Here is a 23623-nt window from a genome sequence, read left to right as displayed (position 1 = left end):
GCGGCGTCGCATGAATCACGAATTGCACCAGGTGTATAAAAGGCTGGATATTATTAAGCTTATACAACACGGCAGACTACGGTGGGCTGGTCACGTTGTTTGTATGCCGGAAGAACGTCAAGCAAAGATAATATTTAGTAGAGAACCCGGAAGAGGCCGCAGGCTTCGTGGAAGGCCGCGTACACGATGGCTTTTTGCAGTTGAAGAGGACCTGAGGGCGCTCAATGTTCTGGGCGACTGGAAGCGATTGGCCCAGGATCGAGTCCAGTGGAGAAGGATACTCCATTCGGCGTAGGTTCATCGAAGAGCTGTAGCCCATCAAGTATCAAGTAAGTAGTATAGGCATGAGTCGTATATTTAATCAATGTTCTACTGTTTTTGATTTTTCTTTTTCTCGTTCTGCACTTCAAAGAAGATTTCTCATAATATTATCCCCACCTGACCAGCATTCCCACGTTCCTAAATTAAGCAGAACTTCTCACAAAAATAAAGAAGATTTTCCAGTTGAGGTGGTTATTGACTGAATTTAACACGATATAGTATTTATCGGCTTTGCAGACCCCCTAATACGCTATATTTTTTTCTGATTCGAAGTTTCGGTTCATTTATTGGTCTTTTTCAAACGATTTAAATGATGCAGCGTTCTATTGTCAGTGTTCTAGTGTCCTTCGGTACTTCACACATTTGTATGTCCTGAAGATCAAAAGTAAAAGGTTGAGAAAACCTCAAATTCACTCAAATTCCTCAGTACCAAAATATGCAAAGCCATCCTTTTCTGTTTAACCCAGGGAGAAATGAATCCTCGTTTCCCCCATTCAAAAACATAGGCATTTCAAAATGGCGAATATTATCAAGAAAACAGTGATTTCCCTACAATCCACCAATAGATTCACTCAGTTGTGTAACCAAAACATGCATTTTGTTATGCGTATGTGTGTATCTTCAATCTAACCCCCACTATCCGGCAGTGGTATTAGCTCTATTGCAGCTCCAGTGACCCATTTCAGACTGCCTGGTAGCTCACATCCAGCCCGACGCCACTCTCACTTGCAATAAGCCCTGCATGTTTATGCTACCATTATCAATTGGATAATGGATCCATAAACAAACTTCCGGATTTTTAAATCCAGCGTACATTTAGTTTTGGAGACATATAAAAAAAAACATTTTGAAACAATCTCACCATATTGATCAAATTCCGGATAAATGAACTGAGGAAACGAAGACCACTTCTAGTATCCACGAACAATTCACTTCACTCTTTCAAAGTTGATATATTCGTTATTGATCCATGTATTTCTGATATAATCACACAGCCACACATATTTCACCAAAGACATATCCGTGTATAAACTACACTAACGACTTCGCGCACTCAATTAAAAAATATACCAAACGCGTAAATTTCAAACTCCAGATCACTTAACTTAATTTTTCTAGTAGGTAGGGGGAATGACGGCTTTGGCAGGTTTTGTTCTTTTATTGGCAGGGGTTTTTTTATGACTGATTAGGCTCAAATTTGGCCTAAACATTCTTTGCGTATCAAAGAATATTGTGGCCAAATTTCATAAAATTCGGTCGACAAAAACCCCCCTGCCAATAATAGAACAAAACCTGCCAAAGCCGTCTTTCCCCCTATATATGCAAAGTATAAACATCAGCCGAATCTATATCTTGTCTTGCACGAACGAACAAAAACTTGACAGCAATTCAAAAGCAACCATGGCTTGCTGCGATCTTCACATGCATTTTGTTATGCGTGTGCCCTAAAACTTAATAGAAGATGTCACTTCGATAAAAATTAAAATTAAACAATTACAATCGAAACATTGATTTTTAGGGTCACGCTTTTTTGAAATTATCATTATAAATGATACAAACGGTATACAACAATGGTTTCGTCATCAAAGTGCCTCAAAATTAAATAAGGAAGAACTGTCTAGAACTTCGTACAATGCTAAAATTAAAAATATGAAAGTTAGATATTTTATCTCAAAATGTAGTGATACCACGGATCCTCTTTAGACTGCGTGGTTTTAGAAGTGATGTTAGTGTATAATAAGGCGAGCTGCATAGCAAGCAAGCGATCTGTTGGAAGATTATATTGGCAAAAGAGAAAGGAGATAGTTTTTATGAATTCCATGAACTACTTTGGGTTTCATATGTATAAGATCAAATTAATAAATGATTCCACTTAAAAGTCGCTTTTTGGCACTATTTTTTTCCTTCCTTTATTTATGTGAATTTTCAAATTTTAAGGCCAGAGGCACTTGGCGGGAAGAGGGGGCAGGATGGCCCGGGAGGCTGTCAGAGTCAGTGAAACCGGTCCCGGTGACCCCAATGCCGACTCCACGACTCCTCGTGGTTATGGAAATCTCTGTTCAAGAGCTCGACCACCTACCTTCTAAGAGCCATGGAATTGTCACCCCTGCGGAACCTCCGCAAGCTATGAAGCTATTTATAATGGCTGATGATGAGTGCCAGCTCCTCGCTCCATGCCAGTGTACTCGTTCACTAAGGAGAGTCCGACGCCGGCCATCGTGCACAGAATCCGGTCCCCTTTAGTGAGAAGAGGAATTCTGTATTCTCCAGAGGTGGCTGCGGCACGGTGGTGAAAAGGCAAGATGCCTGCCTCAGCACAAGCAGAATCGGCTGGTGTTGAGAGTAACAATTCTGAGGAGGCTCGAACGTAGGAAATAACAGTCGGTTACAGAGTTTCGACGAGGTTGGCGATACAGGTCAGTTGGAGGCCGTAGAGCAGGCGGCTATCAATGCTAACCTTCCCGATCTTAAACCAGAGCCTTCTGTTGTTAGTTCGATGAGGCTTAGACAAGGTCCGAACTAGGTTGACCCGGTCCGACAGTTGACTTTACCTTCGCGGAAGTGAGTAAGGAACGAGAGCCTCCGATCAATGGAGACTCCGAAAACTTTTACAGTCTTTTTGTTGGGGATGAGCTGGTCACCCAACTTAATGCTCGGTCCGGACAGCTGATGCCTCCACCTGCACACGTGTTCTCGTACGCTTTTGCTGGCTGGCATGGTAAAGCCTACCGATTTGGCCCATCGCAGGACAGCACTTGCAGCGGATTGGGTCTTATTTTGTGTACGACCGGGTGTGTCACCAACCACCACCAGCAGAATGTCATCTGCGTATATATAGATGTTTATGTTGGCGGGGAGGGAACGAAACACCCCGTTCATAGCCACATGGAATAATGTGACGGCTAGAACTGAGCCCTATGGAACTTCTGTTTCCTCTTGAAAGGTCCTCGAACATTGATTACCAATCATAACCTGGAAAGAGCGCCCTGTGAGGAAATTCCGGACATAAGCAACAAAGTTTGCTTGAAAATCTCAACTCTTTTAATTGTTGGAGGACGAAGGGGGTCCAAGCCATGTTGAAGGCCAAAGAAACTAGATCCACGTGCTTGTAGTCGTTGTAGGCGTTCTATAGTACATCTCCCAGGTATGAAAAATAAGTGCCCGTGTTAGCGATAGCCGAACCTACATTTTTCCCTCAGCTGCCGATTTGCTAACCTCTCCACAACCTTGGAGACACAATAGGTTAGTGAAATAGGGCGGTACTTTGGGGCATATCGGGAGGAAATGTTGTTCTTGGGGATGGGTACAACGAGGCTTTTCCGCCACTTGTCCGGAAAAATTTTATCAGACCATGCTTGGTTAATCATCTTTAGAAAGCGGATTTTAGCGGAGGGAGGAAGGTTTTGATCATAGGATAACCAACCCCATCGGGACCTGATGATTTCCCATTACTTCTTGAGAGCGCAAAAGAAAGCTCACTTTCTAGCACTATGGAGTAAAATCTATAATAAGGACACATATTTAGCTAATCATTAATAAATCATAAGAAACAAAATGCTACGTCAATAGACAGCAAAGAATTTAACATTCTTCATATTATTTATTGCATATATTTCCCAATAGTACCTTGCAGCTAGGTAGTAAGCGAATTCCAAAATCACCTCCTATTGATATGCATTGCCTTCTGGACATTTCCATAATTCAACGTTCTCACTCGCCCATAAACGATAATCGATTAAACAAGCCACCCATGAATTCAATACTCACCTGAAGCACATAGCTATGAATACATTTACTTCTAGATTTCTCCGACGCAACCGTTTCGTTGATACCCGTTTCTATAATCGAAAATGTTAAATTACCCATCACGAAAGGCATGTCGCCCATCAGCGTCGTAGACTCCATTGGGTTCCGAGCATCCAACGTGTCGGCAGTGAATGCACACTGTACTGAAGAATTTTCTTCTGGAATTAAAATAAGAACATGCACGCCAAGGTTTTCGTGTTGGGAATTTAATATATGCCATGGCAAGAATGCGAATATGCTTTGTGACTTTCTTTCACAAGTATCTATAAACTTCGCAAGGAGTATTTTTTGTGGGCAAAATATTGAGCATTCTTTCATGATGCCGCTGTCTCGAGAAAAACATATTCATCCTCAATCAAATTGTGATAAACGTCATCGTTTTTATGCACCCATCGTTCAAGAATTTAATAACGAGAAACGGCATTTCTTTTTACTCACCTTTTCTTCCATACTGCACTACTTCGACACTGATTCTGGTTCCAATTGGACAGGACAAAGTCATCGGTTCGTTCTCACAGATCGATTGTCGAAATGCACGCAACGTACTCGAGAGAAGACCTGTAATAAAAGGTACATTGCGTTAGTTGGAGATTATTGGCAAAGTTCTGATAAAGTTGAGACAGGATAATCCACCTAGTGATAATGGTTCCATTGGTAAGATTCAATTTAGGATTATAGCCGCAAGCCACGATATCAGATTTACCAACCTCAACAGTGAAACAACGGACAACATGAACAGTGAATATTTTTATCTTGGTTTTCCAGATGTGCTGCGCTTTGAAACTATGAGTATTATTCGAGTGACGTGTTCTTGAACGAACGCAAATAGAAACGAGGGGCCTCATTGTGAATCTCGACTCAGCACTTTATCCCGACAGATAACATTCGAATTGAGAAGGGAAATACCTATCACAACCCCGCCCATCCCACAAGCTCGGCCATTGGCGGCTGTGTTTGAATTCGGAAAAGTTTCTCTATAATACTGCAGAATCCACTTTTTAATCCCATCTGTAGTAAGCAATGGATTTTTTATTTGCATTTCTATCTGAAAGGTTGTTATTATTGTCTTTATTTAAGAGGCTTTCAGCCCTTGGCTGGCTAACCTCTGGATATATCTTAAAGGTTTTTACCAAGAATTGTACATACACATACTTTACGTTACTAAGAGACTGAATGTTCTGTATTTCAGTCTACGCATTGTTTTGAACTCTATCTTTATCTTTATCTTTATTGGAAGCAGGGGAAAGCCAATTCGAGTAGGGGTATACCCCGTTAAGCATATGGACGTTAGGCATAAGTACATTAGGCATAATGAACGTTATGCATAAAATGACCCAAAAACAGCCTATGACATAAAGAAGGCAGAATTATGACTAACGTCCATTACGCCTAACGTGTAGAGTTTGTAGTGGTAGTGATAAGCTGGGCGAATTTCTTTTTGAGCGTCGATCGTGAAAATTGAAAGTCGAATTCCGATGAACAACGATTGAATGTCCTACACATTCCAGTAAGAGGTTCATTACGCCCGTAATTATTGCGAGCACCATGAAGAAACAGAAAATTGTTTGACCGAAGCTGTCTATGGGGAATATTTAAATTCAGACTAGATAGAAGACCAGGGCAGCAGGGACTATGTCCAAGGGCTTGACGATCCCTCCCCAGGCCATCTGCGAGTTGTGGCGCCTGCCTAGGATGTGGTGGGGTTTGACAGTGGGCCCTGTTAAACCTCTATAAAAAGCTGCATGTATCCGCAAGTAGGCTCCGCCAAAGCGACCGTGTGCCGCTCAAAGCGCACAAGCCCAAGTCCTGGTGTTAGGTGGGACGCTAAACAGCCCTGACATGATGACCCTCCGGCGAGACAGGAGGTTTGCGCAGACCCAATAAGCCGCCTGGAAAACCAATAATTACGAACAATATAAGAGATAATGCGACTCGATATAATCGGCAAAGACCTAGGCGACGAATAAAATATCACGATTGGAAGCTTGGAACATGGAACTGCAAGTCGCTAGGTTTCGCAGGTTGCGACAGGATGATCTACGATGAACTACATCCCCGCAACTTCGACGTCGTGGCGCTGCAGGAGATTTGCTGGACAGGACAGAAAGTGTGGAAAAGCGGGCATCGAGCGGCTACCTTCTACCAAAGCTGTGGCACCACCAACGAGCTGGGAACCGGCTTCATAGTGCTGGGTAAGATGCGCCAACGCGTGATTGGGTGGCAGCCAATCAACGCAAGGATGTGCAAGCTGAGGATTAAAGGCCGTTTCTTCAACTATAGCATCATCAACGTGCACTGTCCACACGAAGGGAGACCCGACGACGAGAAAGAAGCGTTCTACGCACAGCTGGAGCAGACATACGATGGATGCCCACTGCGGGACGCCAAATTCGTCATCAGTGACATGAACGCACAGGTAGGAAGGGAGGAAATTTATAAACCGGTCATCGGACCGGATAGTCTGCTCACCGTATCGAATGACAACGGCCAACGATGCATAAACTTCGCAGCCTCCCGCAGAATGGTAGTCCGAAGCACCTTCTTTCCCCGCAAAAATATCCACAAGGCCACATGGAGATCACCTAACCAAGAAACGGAAAAGTTCTATGAGAAGTTGAACCGTTCACGTAAGGTCCACGTGCCACAGCCTGATATGTGTAAGGACATAAACGGGAACCTTCTTACGAACGAGCGTGAGGTAATCCAAAGGTGGCGGCAGCACTACGAAGAGCACCTGAATGGCGATGTGGCAGACGAAGATGGCGGTATGGTGATGGACCAGGTCCGCAACGCGCGCAGGACATAATTCTACCAGCTCCGGATCTCCAGGAAATCCAGGAGGAGATTGGCCGACTGAAGAACAACAAAGCCCCTGGGGTTGACCAACTACCAGGAGAGCTATTTAACCACGGTGGTGAGGCACTGGCTAGAGCGCTGCACTGGGTCATTACCAAGATTTGGGAGGAGGAAGTTTTGCCGCATGAGTGGATGGAAGGTGTCGTGTGTCCCATCTATAATAAGGGCGATAAGCTGGATTGTAGCAACTACCGCGCAATCACATTGCTGAACGCCGCCTACAAGGTACTCTCCCAAATTTTATGCCGTCGACTAACACCAATTGCAAGAGAGTTCGTGGGGCAGTACCAGGCGGGATTTATGGGTGAACGCTCTACCACAGACCAGGTGTTCGCCATACGTCAGGTATTGCAGAAATGCCGCGAATACAACTTGCCCACACATCATCTATTTATCGACTTCAAAGCCGCATATGATACAATCGATCGGGACCAGCTATGGCAGCTAATGCACGAAAACGGATTTCCGGATAAACTGATACGGTTGATCAAGGCGACGATGGATCGGGTGATGTGCGTAGTTCGAGTTTCAGGGGCATTCTCGAGTCCCTTCGAAACGCGTAGAAAGTTACGGCAAGGATATGGTCTTTCGTGTCTGCTATTCAACATCGCTCTGGAGGGAGTAATACGATATTTATATCATGGCACGTAACTTTGAGAGGATGGAGGAAGCCTACATCAGACTGAAAAGCGAAGCTAAACGGATTGGACTAGTCATCAACACGTCGAAGACGAAGTACATGATAGGAAGAGGCTCAAGAGAGGTCAATGTAAGCCACCCACCACGAGTTTCTATCGGTGGTGACGAAATCGAGGTGGTTGAAGAATTCGTGTACTTGGGCTCACTGTTGACCGCCGATAACGATACCAGCAGAAAAATTCGGAGGCGCATAGTGGCTGGAAATCGTACGTACTTTGGACTCCGCAAGACGCTCCGATCGAATAGAGTTCGCCGCCGTACCAAACTGACTATCTACAAAACGCTTATAAGACAGGTAGTTCTCTACGGACACGAGACCTGGACGATGCTCGTGGAGGACCAACGCGCACTGGGAGTTTTTGAAAGGAAAGTGTTGCGTACCATCTATGGTGGAGTGCAGATGGTGGACGGTACGTGGAGGAGGCGAATGAACCACGAGTTGCATCAGCTGTTGGGAGAACCATCCATCGTTCACACCGCGAAAATCGGAAGACTGCGGTGGGCCGGGCACGTAGCCAGAATGTCGGACAGTAATCCGGGGAAAATGGTTCTCGACAATGATCCGACGGGAACAATATGGCGAGGTGCACAGCGGGCAAGGTGGATCGATCAGGTGGAGGACGATTTGCGGACCCTCCGCAGACTGTGTGGTTGACGAAGTGCAGCCATGGACCGAGCTGAATGGAGAAGACTTTTATGTGCAGCACAGGCCACTCCGGCCTTAGTCTGATAATAAAAAAATTAAAAAATATCCCATCTTCATGGAGGCAAGTAAAAGTTATCTTTATACCAAAAGTAGGAAAGCGAGATAAGTCTTTCATCAGTTCTGTTGAAAACTATAGGAAAGGTGTTAAGTGATTAAATCAACTCAAATTCCATGTCTAAGTTCCAGTGTGCTGAAACTAAAATTTTCCTGAATCGTCAACAATCAATAGCCAGGCCAGACCAGGACACAAGAGACTCTTCGGCAATCCCAGGGTCGGCTAACTACTGGGTAATCAAGGGTTTTTCGCGGTAAACAAAAACTAACAACACAGAGCTTTCACTTTACTCATATAATTTTATTGATTCCTAATTGTGGCGTGTGCGTGTTGTTCTGTGTAATAAATTTGTGTTAATTTGTTAAGTGTGACCTATTTTAAATGTTGGTGGGGCCGGAATAGCTGGCACAGCGACTCCTGTCCAGCTGTGCGGCCAGAAATCTCGCCGGATTAGCGAGGCGAGCGGCTATGCGGACGATTCTCGTCCGACGTGGCCAGCGGGTGTTGCTGGACAATGGTGGGCAGGCTTCTTCCCTCGTAGGCGCGATCGGCCGGCCGTGGCTTAGCCACCTTGGACGGCCGAGAGGGGAAATCTCCTTTGCGATTAGGGCCTGCGGCCCGAGATAAAGGTCCTCCTTTGACTTCGCGGGTCGAGCCGTGTGCTGAACGGAATCTACCACAAAAGGTAGAGAAAGAAACAAAAAAGAGGTAGGCAAAGAGGTCCTAAAGGACACAAAGAAATTAATTCCAAGTTCCATAGTACAGGAATTGGGAATTACCTGAACACTTTTTCCTCGAAGCTCACACTAGCTCCCACTAGAAAGGGGGGGGTTCACTTGGAATACTGCACTCTACTTCTACTTCACAGCACACGGACGCCTGATTTACTAAGAGGCCGAGTTTGGGCAATCCCTCCATATTTTCCCGCTAATTTTTTTTATTGCATTTTTCATCCAACATGACATTTACAGAATCATGATGCCATATTGGATATTTGAAAGCATAACTGTGAAAATGGCGCCCCAATAACTAGAGATGGTCGTGTTTCGGGTTTTCAAACGGGTTCGGGTCGGGTACGGGTTTGTGAGATGATAAAATGTCGGGTCTGGGTCGGGTACGAGTTTGAGAAATAAAGTATTGAATATGTTTTTATTCGTTTCTGATAAATTTAAGGCTTGTTCGTTGTTTGGGCCTATACTCTTTTGGGTGTAAAGAGAATCTTAAATATCTTGTTTGAGTTTCCCGCCAAAAAAATAGTTCGGGTCCAGCTCGGGTTTAAGACAGCAAAAATTGTCGGGTACGGGTCGGGTTCGGGTTTGATAAGATTTTTCATTTCGGGTTCGGGTCGGGTCCGGGTTTGAAAGGAATTTCCAAATCGGGTTCGGGTTGGGTTCGGGTTTACAAAATGTGAAACCCGACCATCTCCAAATAACCAGTTGAATAGTATATTCCCTGTCTTCCGAAATGGCCGTCATTGTCATAAGGCGGTCAGCTGTAGCTTTAATCACTGACCGTAGTGACGCACGCATTAATTCTGCTCGGAGGCAGATGTAATTCAAATGAATACACCGTTTTTCTTATTTTTATTTTTGACTATATTATACTGATTTGTTCATTTCAGGTAGCGTAGGTGAGCAGGTCGTGATCATAGCACCAGTTATGGCCATAGTTGGAACAATAATCCATTGAGCTCACTTCCACTTATGTTACCTGGGATTTTCTTGTGCATTATTGGGAAATCTGTTTGTTTGAGGGTGTCTGTTTGAATAGAGGGTGTCACGCTTGAGTTGGATCAATAATTCTTAAACTAGAAGGATTTTTAAATAAAACACTATGTTTATTTATATTAAATAAGGTAGATGTATCGGTTTTGCCATGGCACCAGTTCTGGCCTGCCTCGAGAATAATCGATAAATTTAAGAATAATCAGAAGGATCATGTATAATACACGACCGCACGACGTAAACTACGTAAAACAGTTCAGCGCATTCAAATTTGAAGTGCCATCAGTGAATTACAGGTTTCGGCTCCGAAAAGTTATTACGGCATTTATTGAATTACATGAATCTTTGAAGAAAGGTTGATACAAGTAAAGTAGCATTAATTATGTCACTAAACAATGTTTTGAAGTTCTATCTATTTCACAGCAGAATACTAACGGTTACTTCTGCCAGCAGCTGCAGCTCTTTTCATTTGAACAGCAGGTATATACAATCATCAATAACAATATTCCCTAAATCTACTATACCAAAGAGCTACACAACTAACTGGCGCCTGCTTCCTATTTATCCCGCACCCTACTATATTCCAACACTCCTCCTTAGACTGCACGCCTCGAAACTGACCTAGCTCATTAATCGAGCTACTCGTCCTGAGTTCATCCCCTCGAAAACAATTCCTGATCCAATTCGTTGCCCGTATAACTGGCCTGAATCCGACGTTTGTACACTGTACAGTATCCTCCGTTGACCAGCTCCTGAATCTTCAGCCCAAAGGATAAATTCTGTCCGTCACTACTCAAGCCTTAGGGGCAAGTCAGAGTAAACGTGACGAGCGCTGCGACGCGACGCGACTCATGTAAAAGAATATCAATCATTATCAAGAGGCTGTCTAATTGCGCTGTCGCGTTGTTGTGTCGCGGGCAGTCCAATATCCCACGGCGCCACGCGACTTAAGCGGCTGATCCTCGATCCCACTACGATAACATCGGTGGCTAATGCATCCCACTAAGATGTAGAACGAAACCGTTCCTGAGCCCATAACCTGTTGATCAGATAAGGGAACCTTAGTATTGCTTATTCTTGCCATGCGACTATGTTCTGTACTTTGTAGAAACTTCGTCTAGGATCTTTCTTGAAATGGTGGCTTACTTATCACTCTGAGCTCCATACTGGGGATTTTTTAAAGGGGTATGAAAACCTGAAACCAAACACCAGAGTTATTCGGAATCATTTCACAAAGCAAAAATTCCAACAAGAAGGAAGATGGGGTTTGTCCTAATGTAATAACATTTTTGGTAGACCTCCCTGCTACGTAAGACCAAAAATGTAAAAAAAGTACGTTTTCCCACACTTTTCTCCATATAAATTTAAAACACGATGCGGAAAACGAGGACGCAACCAATCGAACCCATATTTTGCACAATAGATTGAGGTCTCAAAACGATTAAGAGAAACCCTGATCTCACTTTATTGGATGAAGTTTGCGTTTTTCCATACAATTTCGCCCCACTCAAATAGCTTTATACATAGACTAAGCGCTGGAAAAAATAAATTTTGGTTGTTACGTCCTTTTCAAATGTTGGTCTTGAAATAATATACATTACAGCTTGTAGTTCAACGTCATCTTTGCGTACAACCCGATTGGGCTGCACCTTTGAGTTTTTTTTATTTGATTTTTTATTTAAACATCAACATAATTGGTTTTGAAAATCCGAACATTGGTTAAAACCAACTTAATTCACCGAGTAGTGATACTGCCTTTCTCGCAAATAGCCAAGAAACCAACCTCATATGGAGCAAATATAATTCCATTTATTATTTTCCTAATAACTTCTAAACGCAATGGTCGTTCGTTATAAAATTCAACAGTGATCAACTAAGATTTTCCCTCGGTCGAATGCAACTTGTTGTGAGAAAATCGGTTAAAGATTACTATATGAAAAGTTGTCTAATGTTTTTCTTAGTTTTTGTGCACACACATATACACACGGACTGACAGACATGTGCTCAGTTCTTCGAGCTGAGTCGATTGATATATATAACACTATGGGTCTCCGAGACTTATATAAAAAGTTTGTATTTGGAGTTCAATGATAGCCTTTGTTGTACGAGAAAGGCAAAAAAGTTTGAAAAATGCCTACTTTGGGTAAGTTAACTTTAAATAAATTAAAGAATCGAATTAGATATAATGAGATAATTTTTTTGATAGGAAGCAGAAATTATTAAATTTCGCGGCTCACACCAAATTTCGTTGGTTTTTTCTACCCCTAGTTACTTTATCTTCAATTGAAGCTGAACAAATATCATTTGTTTTCAATTTTTGTGTCGTTGAACAGGTAAATAGTGAGGTGCCACTGGTACCGGTATCGACGAATCGTAATTTATTCATTTCCATTACATGAATTGCGATGCTAACACCTCTATGATTCAAAAGTTCCCCCATTCAATTAAATGGAGGACATTATTTTCAGGGGCTTTGTTTAATTAAGTATTCCAGGCAAAATAAAAAGTCAATTATTGACCATGACAGCGTTCTGTATTGTCATCACGTTCATGTTGTTCTTAATTGAATATTATTTTCCACGATTCGCTTTCTTCTATTATTTCGTCACGTAACATAAGGCGTATCCACGTTATGGGATGAACAATTGAACGAGGAAAAACAAACAGACAAATTTGAAGATCTGAATAAAGAAATGGTGTATCCAGTAGCCTTGCGAGCAATGGCGTAGGATTGCCAATCCGGAGATGACGAGTTCGATTCTCGGTCCGGTCTAGAATGTTTTCGGGTTGAAAACTTTCTCGACACCCTGGGCATAGTGCATCCATTGTACTTGCCACACAGGATTCATACTCATGCAATGGCGGGCATAGAAAACCTTTCAATTAATAACTGAGGGAATGCTAAGAAATAAATAAAGAATGTAGAAATAATATAGAAATCATTATTTATTTTTAAGATAAAAATTAAATCATAATAAAACGTAATAAATCTGCCAGCGCTTATTTTCTTGAAGTGCGTCCACGAAGTGTTGTACAGATACATAATAGGGGAAAAGGCACAGCTGTGGGTACCCATAACTTTGGCCCTAGTTGGTACGGACGTTAGCTAGACGAATAACTTTATTATTAGTGAAGAAATTAGCGATTTGAAAAAAATGGCATTTCAATTTTGTGGTTAGGATAAAAATAAAGAAGAATGAAATAAAATCGTGCAAATTCAAAGAACAGGATCAATTACATTAATCGTGCCTCGTAGTGATTATCAGACCAGCAGATAGTAACAGATTTATGTCAGAACTTGTTATTCTGTTACAGCAGTTTTTTATAACAGCGGTTATTATAAAATATGTACCATTAGTAGTTAAAATAACAAAAATTGTAACAAAATCTCTTCTAGTATCAACAAAAATATTACTAAATATGTCATTAATTGAACAAAAATATAACTCAATATGTTACATAAAAAGTGGTAAAAAAAGCTTAATACTATAACAAATTATGTTACTGAAAAGATTATGATTATCGGGGTTTGCAGAAATCGCTCTCAATAGATATAATAGCAAGACCATGCTGAGGGTGGCTGGGTTCGATTCCCGGTGCCGGTCTAGGCAATTTTCGGATTGGAAATTGTCTCGACTTCCCTGGGCATAAAAGTATCATCGTGTTAGCCTCATGATATACGAATGCAAAAATGGCAAACTTGGCTAAGAAACCTCGCAGTTAATAACTGTGGAAGTGCTTAATGAACACTAAGCTGCGAGGCGGCTCTGTCCCAGTGTGGGGATGTAATGCCAATAAGAAGAAGAAGAAGAAGAAGATATAATAGATACCGTCGTCGGGGGTGACAATGAGTCAAATGGGGGGGAGAATGCGTCACCGTTTCAACTATACTTAGAATGCTTGTAGAATAGATTGAATATGCGAGAGCAAGAAGACTAAAATATAAAAGACCTTTTGAATGATTTCGCTTTACGACCTCCAGACTGCCGGTGAGAGCGATGGCCGATTCTCACCCCCAGACCCATTGTCACCCCCGATGGCGGTATAGATTTTTTTTATCTTTATTAATGTGTTTTTTTAATTCTAGGATTAAGTTCAACACAAAGCGGTATAGATATAGATATAGATATAGAGATAACGAACAACGATAAAAGAGAGGCAAAAACCTCTTCGAACCATAATAAGCCATGGAAACAAAACTATCGCACTTGTATACAAGTTGAAAAAAAAACTGATTCAGATGCCCTCCCCCAGTCATGCGATCATAGGCAGTATCGTTATTCAATATGAAGAATTTTCTTAGTAAAGATAACGAAAGCATAAGAATGGTCTACAGTAGCCTAACCTTACATATGTTTCATTTTTTCCATTGATTCACAAATATTGAAAAAAAGAAAAAAGAATATTTACAGTATTTCGCGTCATTTTGGGAAGGGATCCAGAACGAGAAAACAATGCTGTTTCAATAGCTTCAGAAGACAATACCTGATCATCATATTTGCAATAACAATGGGACAGAATCTTCATTAAATGCAACTTGTTGCTCGTAAATCGATGGCGTGTTTTGCGTTCTACCTGAAACACGTAAGATCGTGCATCAATTAGTTTAATCACTGACCGCCATGTTGTCTAAATAGTTCTTAAAAACTACATTAAAAATCCATTAAAATAAGTTACGTTACAACTACAGCGATATTGAACGATTTTTCAATAGAATGAGAAGGTGCCAATAACCAATTTACATAATAACTTTCCAAAAAGGTGCCCTCAACTGAATTTCGCAGCCTTTTTGGGGTGTCAAGCCATTTGGACGAATGCCGTTTGGCCGAATGCCGTTTAGCCGAACGGGTCGATTGGCCGAATGCCGTTTGGCCGGAAAGTTAAAAAAATTAACCTCTGGTTACGGACTAGTAGAGAGTGTGAAATGAGAAGTGATTAATGAGAAGCAGAAAAAGAGAAGTGAGAAGTAAAAAGTGGAAAGAGAAAAGTAAACTAAGACCTGATAGCTGAGAACAGAGGATTTCTTTCGTCCCTCTTCGTTTTCCTTCTTCGTTCTTCCTTCTTTTTTCTTCCCTTTTCCTTCTTCGTTCTTCTCCCTACTTCATTTTTCCTTTATCCTTCTTCTTCATTTTTTTTCTTTTTCCTTCTTTCCTTTTCTTCCTTCTTATTTCTTTTCTCTTCCTTCTTCCTTTTTTTCCTTCTTCTTTTTTCCTTCTTTCTTCTTTTTCCCTTTCTTCATCTTCTTTCTTCCATCTTCCTTCTTCATTCTTCCTACTTCCTTCTCCTTTTTCTTCTTCTTCCTTCTTCCTTCTTTCTTTCTCTCTATTCCTTCTTCTTCTTTGCCTTTCTCGTATACAAAGTATACGCAAAGGTTATATATTCGCTCCAAAAACAAACTTTTTTATAGAGGTCCCGGAGACCAATTGTGTTATATACCTCAACTCAACTTATCAACTCAGTTCGACGAATTGTGTGTGTGTGTGCAAAACCCGTCAAAAAAACTACTCATTTTTTAAGCACTTATCCCGATTGGAAATTGCCCAGATCGGACTATGGGCTCAGAAGTTATGGCCAAAATACTTTTTTTCATACCAAAAACGGGCGCGTAAAAATTTCTCACTCATTTTTTTGGCATTTATCATCCCTAACCTATTTGCTAGCATTGGAATCCTTTGTTATTATTTCCTATTGAAAATTGGACATATCGGACAATGGGCTCAGAAGTAATGACCAAAATACTATTTTTATAACACACGAGCAAGACTCCATCACCACTTGGTGGATTCATCTGGGTTTTCTTCTTTATTTTTCCTATTTTTCTCACCTATCACATCTCACTTCTTACCAATAACCTCGCACTACTTCACACTTCTTGCTTCCCAATACAAACACTTCTTACTTCACACACACTTAATAAAGAAACCTATTTCAAATATTCGGCCAAGCGATCCTAAACCTTTTTTGGAATGTGAACAAAAACAAGATTGTGCTAAAATGTTAATGGTAATCATCATTGAACCTCAAAATAGATTCAATTTACTGTATAAGTACGCATTGAAACTCATTTTTTCAATTAAATCACATCATGTTATTATGGTAAATGGATGACCGTGGTCAAAATGACAGCATATTTTTTCAATCAAAAGATACGCAGGGGTACCCATAACCGAACCTCTTACCCTACACTTGCGTTCAGAATAATAGCAGCATTAGGAGCTACGAGATGGCGAACTGCTACAGTAATCTGTTAATTGATTCCAATGTGGCATACGACAGTACATACCGCGTAGAGCTACAAAAAATTATAAACGAGGGCCGCTTTTCCGGGAAGCGTACAAGACCATTAAGTATAACGACGGATGGTGTGCAAAAATGTGTGCAGGTTTCAGGCGAGCACTCCAGTTCATTCGAATCCTGTCAGGGACTATTAATATGTAAATCATTCGTTCGGTTAAATTATTATTTTTAGCTTTAACTGACTACACATATCTATGCTTTCTGCTCCGTGATTGACTAGAATCAGTGAAATTGCACAAAGAATCAATTGAATGATATTGACTGGTATTGTTCAAGTATTCTCGGTGTGCAAGTTTCAGTGACTCAAATTTCAAATGATCAATAATGGCGCAGGCCACATCCCTGTAGTCAGTTAGGAAGAGGGAAGGGATAATAGTAGGTGATTTTTGCTATTCGAAGATCAGTTTACCTCTGCGCTTCCACAAAAACCACAGGAAGAGTTATGAGTTAGTCGGTTAGCTGGATCTGGATTCCCCCTAATGAGAGATGCGACCGTGCCAGTTTTTTATACGATGATTTTGACGAACTATTATTTTGAAACGAGCAACTGTCGTTTTAAATAGAAAGGGTCGATTACACTACATTTTGCATTGCATGTGCTTGAATCAATAAAAACAAACAGTTCAAGAGAAATCAATGCATGGGTGGCTAAGCTATCGATATGTACCAGCGGTTACAATTAGTACAATTGTTGAAGAATCCGGAAATATAACAAAATATAGAATAGTACTAAACAGAAATCAAAGGGCTCCGTAGATAATACAAGAACGACACGTTTTCATTCCCTTCTAGGCATCCGAGTGATCAAGATCTAGAAAAAAACAGTTTCCTAATATAAAGTGAAGTGATACAGCGTCAGAATCCGAAGAGTTTCACAAAGTAAATTAATAAAAGCTTTAAAGTAGTGATGTTAAAATGAATAATGTTTAAATTGTATCCATAGGAAATTTTATGACAATTTTTAGTTCATGCAGAATCGTGAGCCGTGCAGTCTAATCGATTACAAGACAGTAAGTCCAAATAGTCTAAATATGGACCAAAATAACCTAAAATAATGTTCTTTATCAGAAAATAGTGTGCACAACCCAGTAGTGATAAACTGTAATCGATTGTTAAAATAATACGGAAGATAAAAGTTACGGAATATTGGGTCGGCATCGCTTGTTCGCCGATTACCAATCTACGGAGAATTTGAGGGATCGTGGAGATAGTTTGGGCTATCCGGCTGGGTGCGAATAATCGTCTCGTGGTTGCGCGCCACAATAGTCCACCTGGAGAGCAATGACCAACGGAAAAATCTTGGCCTCGTGTGTCACGCTCTACTTCGGTGGTTTATAGCGAGTGTTCTAGAAGGGGAAGACAGCCTCGGCAGCGAAATTGACCCCACCCTTTGGTTCACGTGCGTCCACGACAACCACCTCATAAAGCCTCGACTAATCTCTCCGAATCCAACTACGCTGCTCTACAATCGTCAGCAATTCGTCGGAATCGCTCAACACATCGCCGAGCCGTTGCATGTGGTAGCGACGCCGATCCTATACGACCAGAGCGCCCTTCTTCCCGAAACATCGACACGCAGTCGGGCGGCACGCCTAACGCCAGGGATTATCCGTCGTACCACCACTAGCGTAGCACCACTCGATCATCTGACGACAACGCAAACTGGCAAATGACTGCCGGTCAGCTACGGACGCCTCACTGCGAGGTCTACCGACGAAAGCACCGACCAGGCAAAGCTAAACGACCGACACGAAGGCTAACCACCGGTTCGCCACCTGAGCGGTCTCCTCGAATATCAAGTGTTTTTTTACGTGGATTTTTTGACGTAGGACTTACGTCTTTCTTTACTATACTGGGTGTCATTTAGATTTTTGGAAATCGAGAGCGTTACGCTGAAAGGGAAGATTTCGAACGTTACTAGCGCCTTTATCTTTCGATGGATATTTAAGATTTATATATCAATCGACTCGGACACTCTCCAGCAATTTGCCTATTTCATTGAAGCTTAAGATTATTAACGACAAGCTATTGAAAATTTCAATTCTTGTCAAATCCAGCAAAAATTTCATATGTAACCAATCCCGCGCATTCCTAACACGGACATCAGAATGCGGTATGTCACGGTCTTTCGGGTCCATCGCAAAATTTTCTTCGTGTATAAAAGAAGCTGTGCCTGCCGTGTGCGAGTCATTATAATTAGTGACAGCAGCGCGTACTGACGTGCTTTTTGCTCGCGAATTTTTCGTTTCGTTCCTTCGATCGCTGTGTTTACCTGCACAGCTTGCAGTCGCCAGCGGGAACGTTTCGCTGTATTACATGTAAATGTTTTTAAAAAGTCTGCAAAAAATAATTTCCAGAAGAATATTTAAATAAACATTATCTTATTCTTTGTTTTTCATTTTCTGATAAATTATATAATTAAACTTGACGTAGACTCGGAGTTTGGAATCAAAACATTAATAAGTAAGTAGTTTTCGTTGACGTATTAGCAGTACCTCCTCTATATTAGTAGGGTTACTGCTCCTTGACATGTTACTTTTTGTTGGAAATTTTTTTCAGCAGTAAGCACGCATGTTAGCAAATATAACCAACGAAATTGGTGCTGCATTTCTTTGTTTGGAAAACGGGACAGTTCCTCTAAAATATCACATTTTGCCCAAGTCTGAAAATTTTATTAATAGAATTTTTAAACTTCAAATAGGGACACGGCAGGTATTTTCGTCTGTTCGTCATAGTCTCGAAAACCAATAAAAGAGACGCTTTTTTGTAAAACTCATACGTACCAAATCGTAAGCTCAGGAGAAACGTTCTGCTATAGTGGAGTTCTTGCAAATGTACGATGCTTTCGTTGGTTTTAGCCCCTATGACGATGGACGGAAATACCTGCCGTATGCCTACTCTCATCCATAAAAAATCCATAAATGCCTTACATTTGCTTGAGTAATGAGGGCTTAATTAACAAAGCAATTCTAATCATGTATTAAATTATTAGATTTATTTTCAGAAGTTTTGAATAAACAGTTTACTAATAATTCTACATAGCATGGAAGTTGTCGTTTCCAATATCAATACTTATATAATCAAACTCCATAGATCCAACATTTAGAAATTAAATGTAAATACGTTACGCTCATACAAGTCCTACATCTACTCGCGGTTATGTTAAAAACATTACCCATTGCTCGTTTTTTTAAATAAATTTTGTTGTACAAATCATGTTTTGAACCAGAACATATTTTTTTGCTTCGCTGAATAAACTAATATTATGCTTTTGCAAACAAACTCAATCTAGTAAGAACCGAGCATGAATACGGTCAAACGAGAACTTTACACTCTACATGCCCGGTGCCATATACAAACTGTGGAAGATCGCACTTTGAGCGACCGATCCGACTAGCAATACAAACACATGATCATCCAAACACTAATCAATTACATTCGCTGTCCCTCGACAAAAAAAAACCATACCATGTTCGCCCGGTGGCAAATGCAAACTGTCATACGTAGAGCCGGATACAGGTAATCTTCGATATAACGTACCACCGATATAACGTACACTCGATATAACGTCACTCGATATAGCGTACATTTTTCCCCGTTATAACGTACACTTTGAAAAATAATTTTAATTTTGGTAGTTATTACAAAATAATTTACTAAATTGTTATGATCATTCATGTAGGGATGGCAATATTGTATGGAGTCTAATTTAATCAGCTAGAGGCATTAATTACTGTTCAATCAAAGGTAATTGCCTATTTCCGGGGATTAAACCACCCGACTTGGACGTTAATTTTACAATGTTATGAAAACTCATATGTGAATATGTACGTTATGTGGAAGATATTGATTTGGAAAATGTATTGGAGGTAACCACTTTCCCTTCGATGGGACTCGAACCCATGACCCTACAGTACGCTAGACTGGTGCTTTAACCAACTAAGCTACGAAGGACCTCCGTCGGGCTTCGCAACCTAGCGGCTACTGAACGAGCTCGAGATTCCCAAATTGGACGCATAGTCAAATCACTCGCAATCCATTTCTCAAGCCAATACTTCCACATGTGTATTGTACACGTCCACATTAGAGGAGCGTGGAGTATTTAGAATGTCTGGCGTCTATACACATTCTTCATCAGCAACGGTACTGATCAAGTGAGGTTGTGTAAGCTATTTGCCAGTCGGTCGTCAAGCTCAGACCCGACCGCATTGCGTAGGCAAGAGCACGCAACTCAAGTTCAGTTCAATCAAAGGTAATTGCCTATTTCCGGGGGTTAAACCACCCGACTTGGACGTTAATTTTACAATGTTATGAAAACTCATATGTGAATATGTACGTTATGTGGAAGATATTGATTTGGAAAATGTATTGGAGGTAACCACTTTCCCTTCGATGGGACTCGAACCCATGACCCTACAGTACGACCGACTGGCAAATAGCTTACACAACCTCACTTGATCAGTACCGTTGCTGATGAAGAATGTGTATAGACGCCAGACATTCTAAATACTCACGCTCCTCTAATGTGGACGTGTACAATACACATGTGGAAGTATTGGCTTGAGAAATGGATTGCGAGTGATTTGACTATGCGTCCAATTTGGGAATCTCGAGCTCGTTCAGTAGCCGCTAGGTTGCGAAGCCCGACGGAGGTCCTTCGTAGCTTAGTTGGTTAAAGCACCAGTCTAGCGTACTGTAGGGTCATGGGTTCGAGTCCCATCGAAGGGAAAGTGGTTACCTCCAATACATTTTCCAAATCAATATCTTCCACATAACGTACATATTCACATATGAGTTTTCATAACATTAATTACTGTTTTCCCCACTTTGCACTATCCTCAGAATTTCTCCCGAGGTATTGGATGATATTGAGTTAATGAGGTTTTACGCATGTCTAGTTGATATTAGTCAAAGTCAGATTTGATGACGAGTTGTTTTCAGGTCTAAGTCAGCTGATGTCGAGTGAAGTAATGGTATTGTAGATCCAAGCTTGAAATGTGTACCAGATTATTTTAAAATTAATCCTAGAGGAAATTCCTGGAGAAGCTCCCAACATAATTTCTGGTGAATTTTGTAGAGGAACTCCTGTAGAAAATTCTAAAATAGTTTCAAAAAGAATCTCCGAATTAATTCTTTAAAAAAATCTGATTGAATTCATGAAGGGATTAAAAGAAACTGAATAAAATTTCAAAACGAATTCGTAAAGTAGTTTCTGGAAGAATATTTTAAGGAATGGTATTTTTGAAGGAACTCTTAAAAGAATCTCCGAAGGAGTTTCCTGAATATATTTGCAAGCAATTCCCAAAGGAATTTAGGAGGGAATTCAAAATAGAATTTGCGAAGAAATTCCTAGATTTCTACAGGAATTCATTCGGAAATTCCTTCAGGAGCTCCGGCAATTCTTGGAAATTGAAGAGTAGAGAGAAAGTACTTGGAACAAGAGAAGGCGTTGAGGACAACCCCACGGTCTTTACGTTGAAAACCCCAGCAAGAACCGCCGTAATTCCCTGGTTCCGTAGTCGGCCCAATCCGGCATTGTTTCCGCTGATAGTCGATCGCCCTTCTTATTGGTCGAGTTGTAACGAAGCAAGAAGCGAGGAAGATCTCCAAGCCACCCAGCGATACCACCGGTAAGCCCGCACAGCTACAGAATGAAGGAAGGAAGAAGAGGGAGAAAAGAGTGGTGCAGTGCTGCGAGGAAGGCCAGGGCTCTAAAGACAGGTTAACTAGCTGGGATTTCTTTGAAAAATCATCCGGAAACAACTTCGGAAATAAATCTAAAAATTATTTTTAAATTCCTTCTCAATGTTTCTTTGAAAAGAATGAATTTTAAGAATTACTTCAGAATCTACCTAATGAGTTCCTTTGGAATTCAAAACTTCTTCCTGGAATTCTTTAGGAACTTCTTCGAACCATTCATTTAGAAATATATTCAAGAATTCCTTTTAAACATTATCCGGAAAAACCTTCCGAAACTCCTTTAGAAAGATCTACGGAAAATATTTTGGTAATTCCTTTGGATATTCCTTCAAAAATTCCTTTGGAGATTCGTTCTGGAATTCCTTTACAAATTCCTTCGGAAAATTATTAAGGTTTTGAAAATTCGCTTAAGAATTTCTTTGGAAGTTGCTTTAGATTTTTTTTAGGAATTCATTTAAGAGTTCCTTCAGGAATTCCACCGGAGATCCCTAGCGTCGAACTTAATTTCTAAATTAAAAAAAGATGTTAATTAAAATTAAAAAAAAAGGATATCCTAAAAAGTCCTCCAGAAATTCGTTTAGAACTTTCTCCACCAAATATTTCTAATCTTTCTGCAGAAAATTACTGTGCATATTCCTCAGTTTTATTCAGTAACTCTTTCAGAAATTTCTTCGGAAATTCCTCTGGAATTTTCTTCAGAATTTCCAGAATTTCTTTAAACATTTCTCAGGAAATTCCTTTAGATTGTTTTTCCGTAATACTAGCGGAAAACGCTTCGGAGAATTCTTTTGATTTTTTAGGCATTCCTTTGGGAAATAGTTTGGAAAAGCCGTTTGGAATTTCTTGGCATATCCCTTTAGGAAATCTTTGACTTTTTCGTTGAAAATTCCATCAAAAAATCCTTCAAACATTTTGTTGAAAATTCCTTCAAGGAAATATTAAAATTTCTGGAAGAATACATCCAACAAAATATCGGATAGAATTCAGGTATTTTGTATGATTTAATTGAAGAAAAGAATTCCTAAGGGAATCTCTGAAAAAAAATATCAAAGGAATTTCCGATGAAAACATTATAAAATTCTCCAGACTTTTATTCAGGAACTTCTCTAGAAAATGCCATTGGCGTAAATAAGGGGGGGCTAGGGGGGGCTTAGCCCTCCCTAGAAAAAAATTAGCCCCCCCCTAGGATTTGATAAGTTGGTTAGCAGTGATATCAGTTTCATAATGAAATACCGAAAAAGTTGGAGACTAAAGAGTTATATCTCATATTCAATCTATCATACTTAATGAAATGAGTGGAAGAAAAATTAGCTTGTTTCTGAATTCTGAGAAAGATTCCCATCAGCATCCGAGATGGATTCTCATCAGAATCCGAGAAGAATTCTCACTTCAATCTCTAAAGAATTCTTTTTGGATTCATTGAAGTATTCCAATCGTAATCCAGAAGAATTCCTACTG

General features: G+C 40.7%; 1 protein-coding gene across 6 annotated transcripts in view; it reads right to left on the bottom strand.

Annotated features, from left to right (window-relative positions):
- LOC134220649 (uncharacterized) overlaps positions 1-23623 on the bottom strand; it is a 121164-nt gene that overhangs the window by 86960 nt on the left and 10581 nt on the right. For all 6 annotated transcript variants that reach the window (XM_062699757.1, XM_062699753.1, XM_062699755.1 and 3 more), the window contains 2 exons: positions 4567-4686; positions 4090-4286 (listed from right to left, as the gene is read on the bottom strand). In XM_062699757.1, coding sequence (XP_062555741.1) covers positions 4090-4286; positions 4567-4686 — 317 coding nt within the window. The remainder of the gene's footprint in view (positions 1-4089; positions 4287-4566; positions 4687-23623) is intronic.

This window comes from Armigeres subalbatus, chromosome 3 (assembly GCF_024139115.2).
Source record: "Armigeres subalbatus isolate Guangzhou_Male chromosome 3, GZ_Asu_2, whole genome shotgun sequence".
NCBI classification, from domain to species: domain Eukaryota; kingdom Metazoa; phylum Arthropoda; class Insecta; order Diptera; family Culicidae; genus Armigeres; species Armigeres subalbatus.
This window is presented reverse-complemented; position numbering and strand designations above follow the sequence as displayed.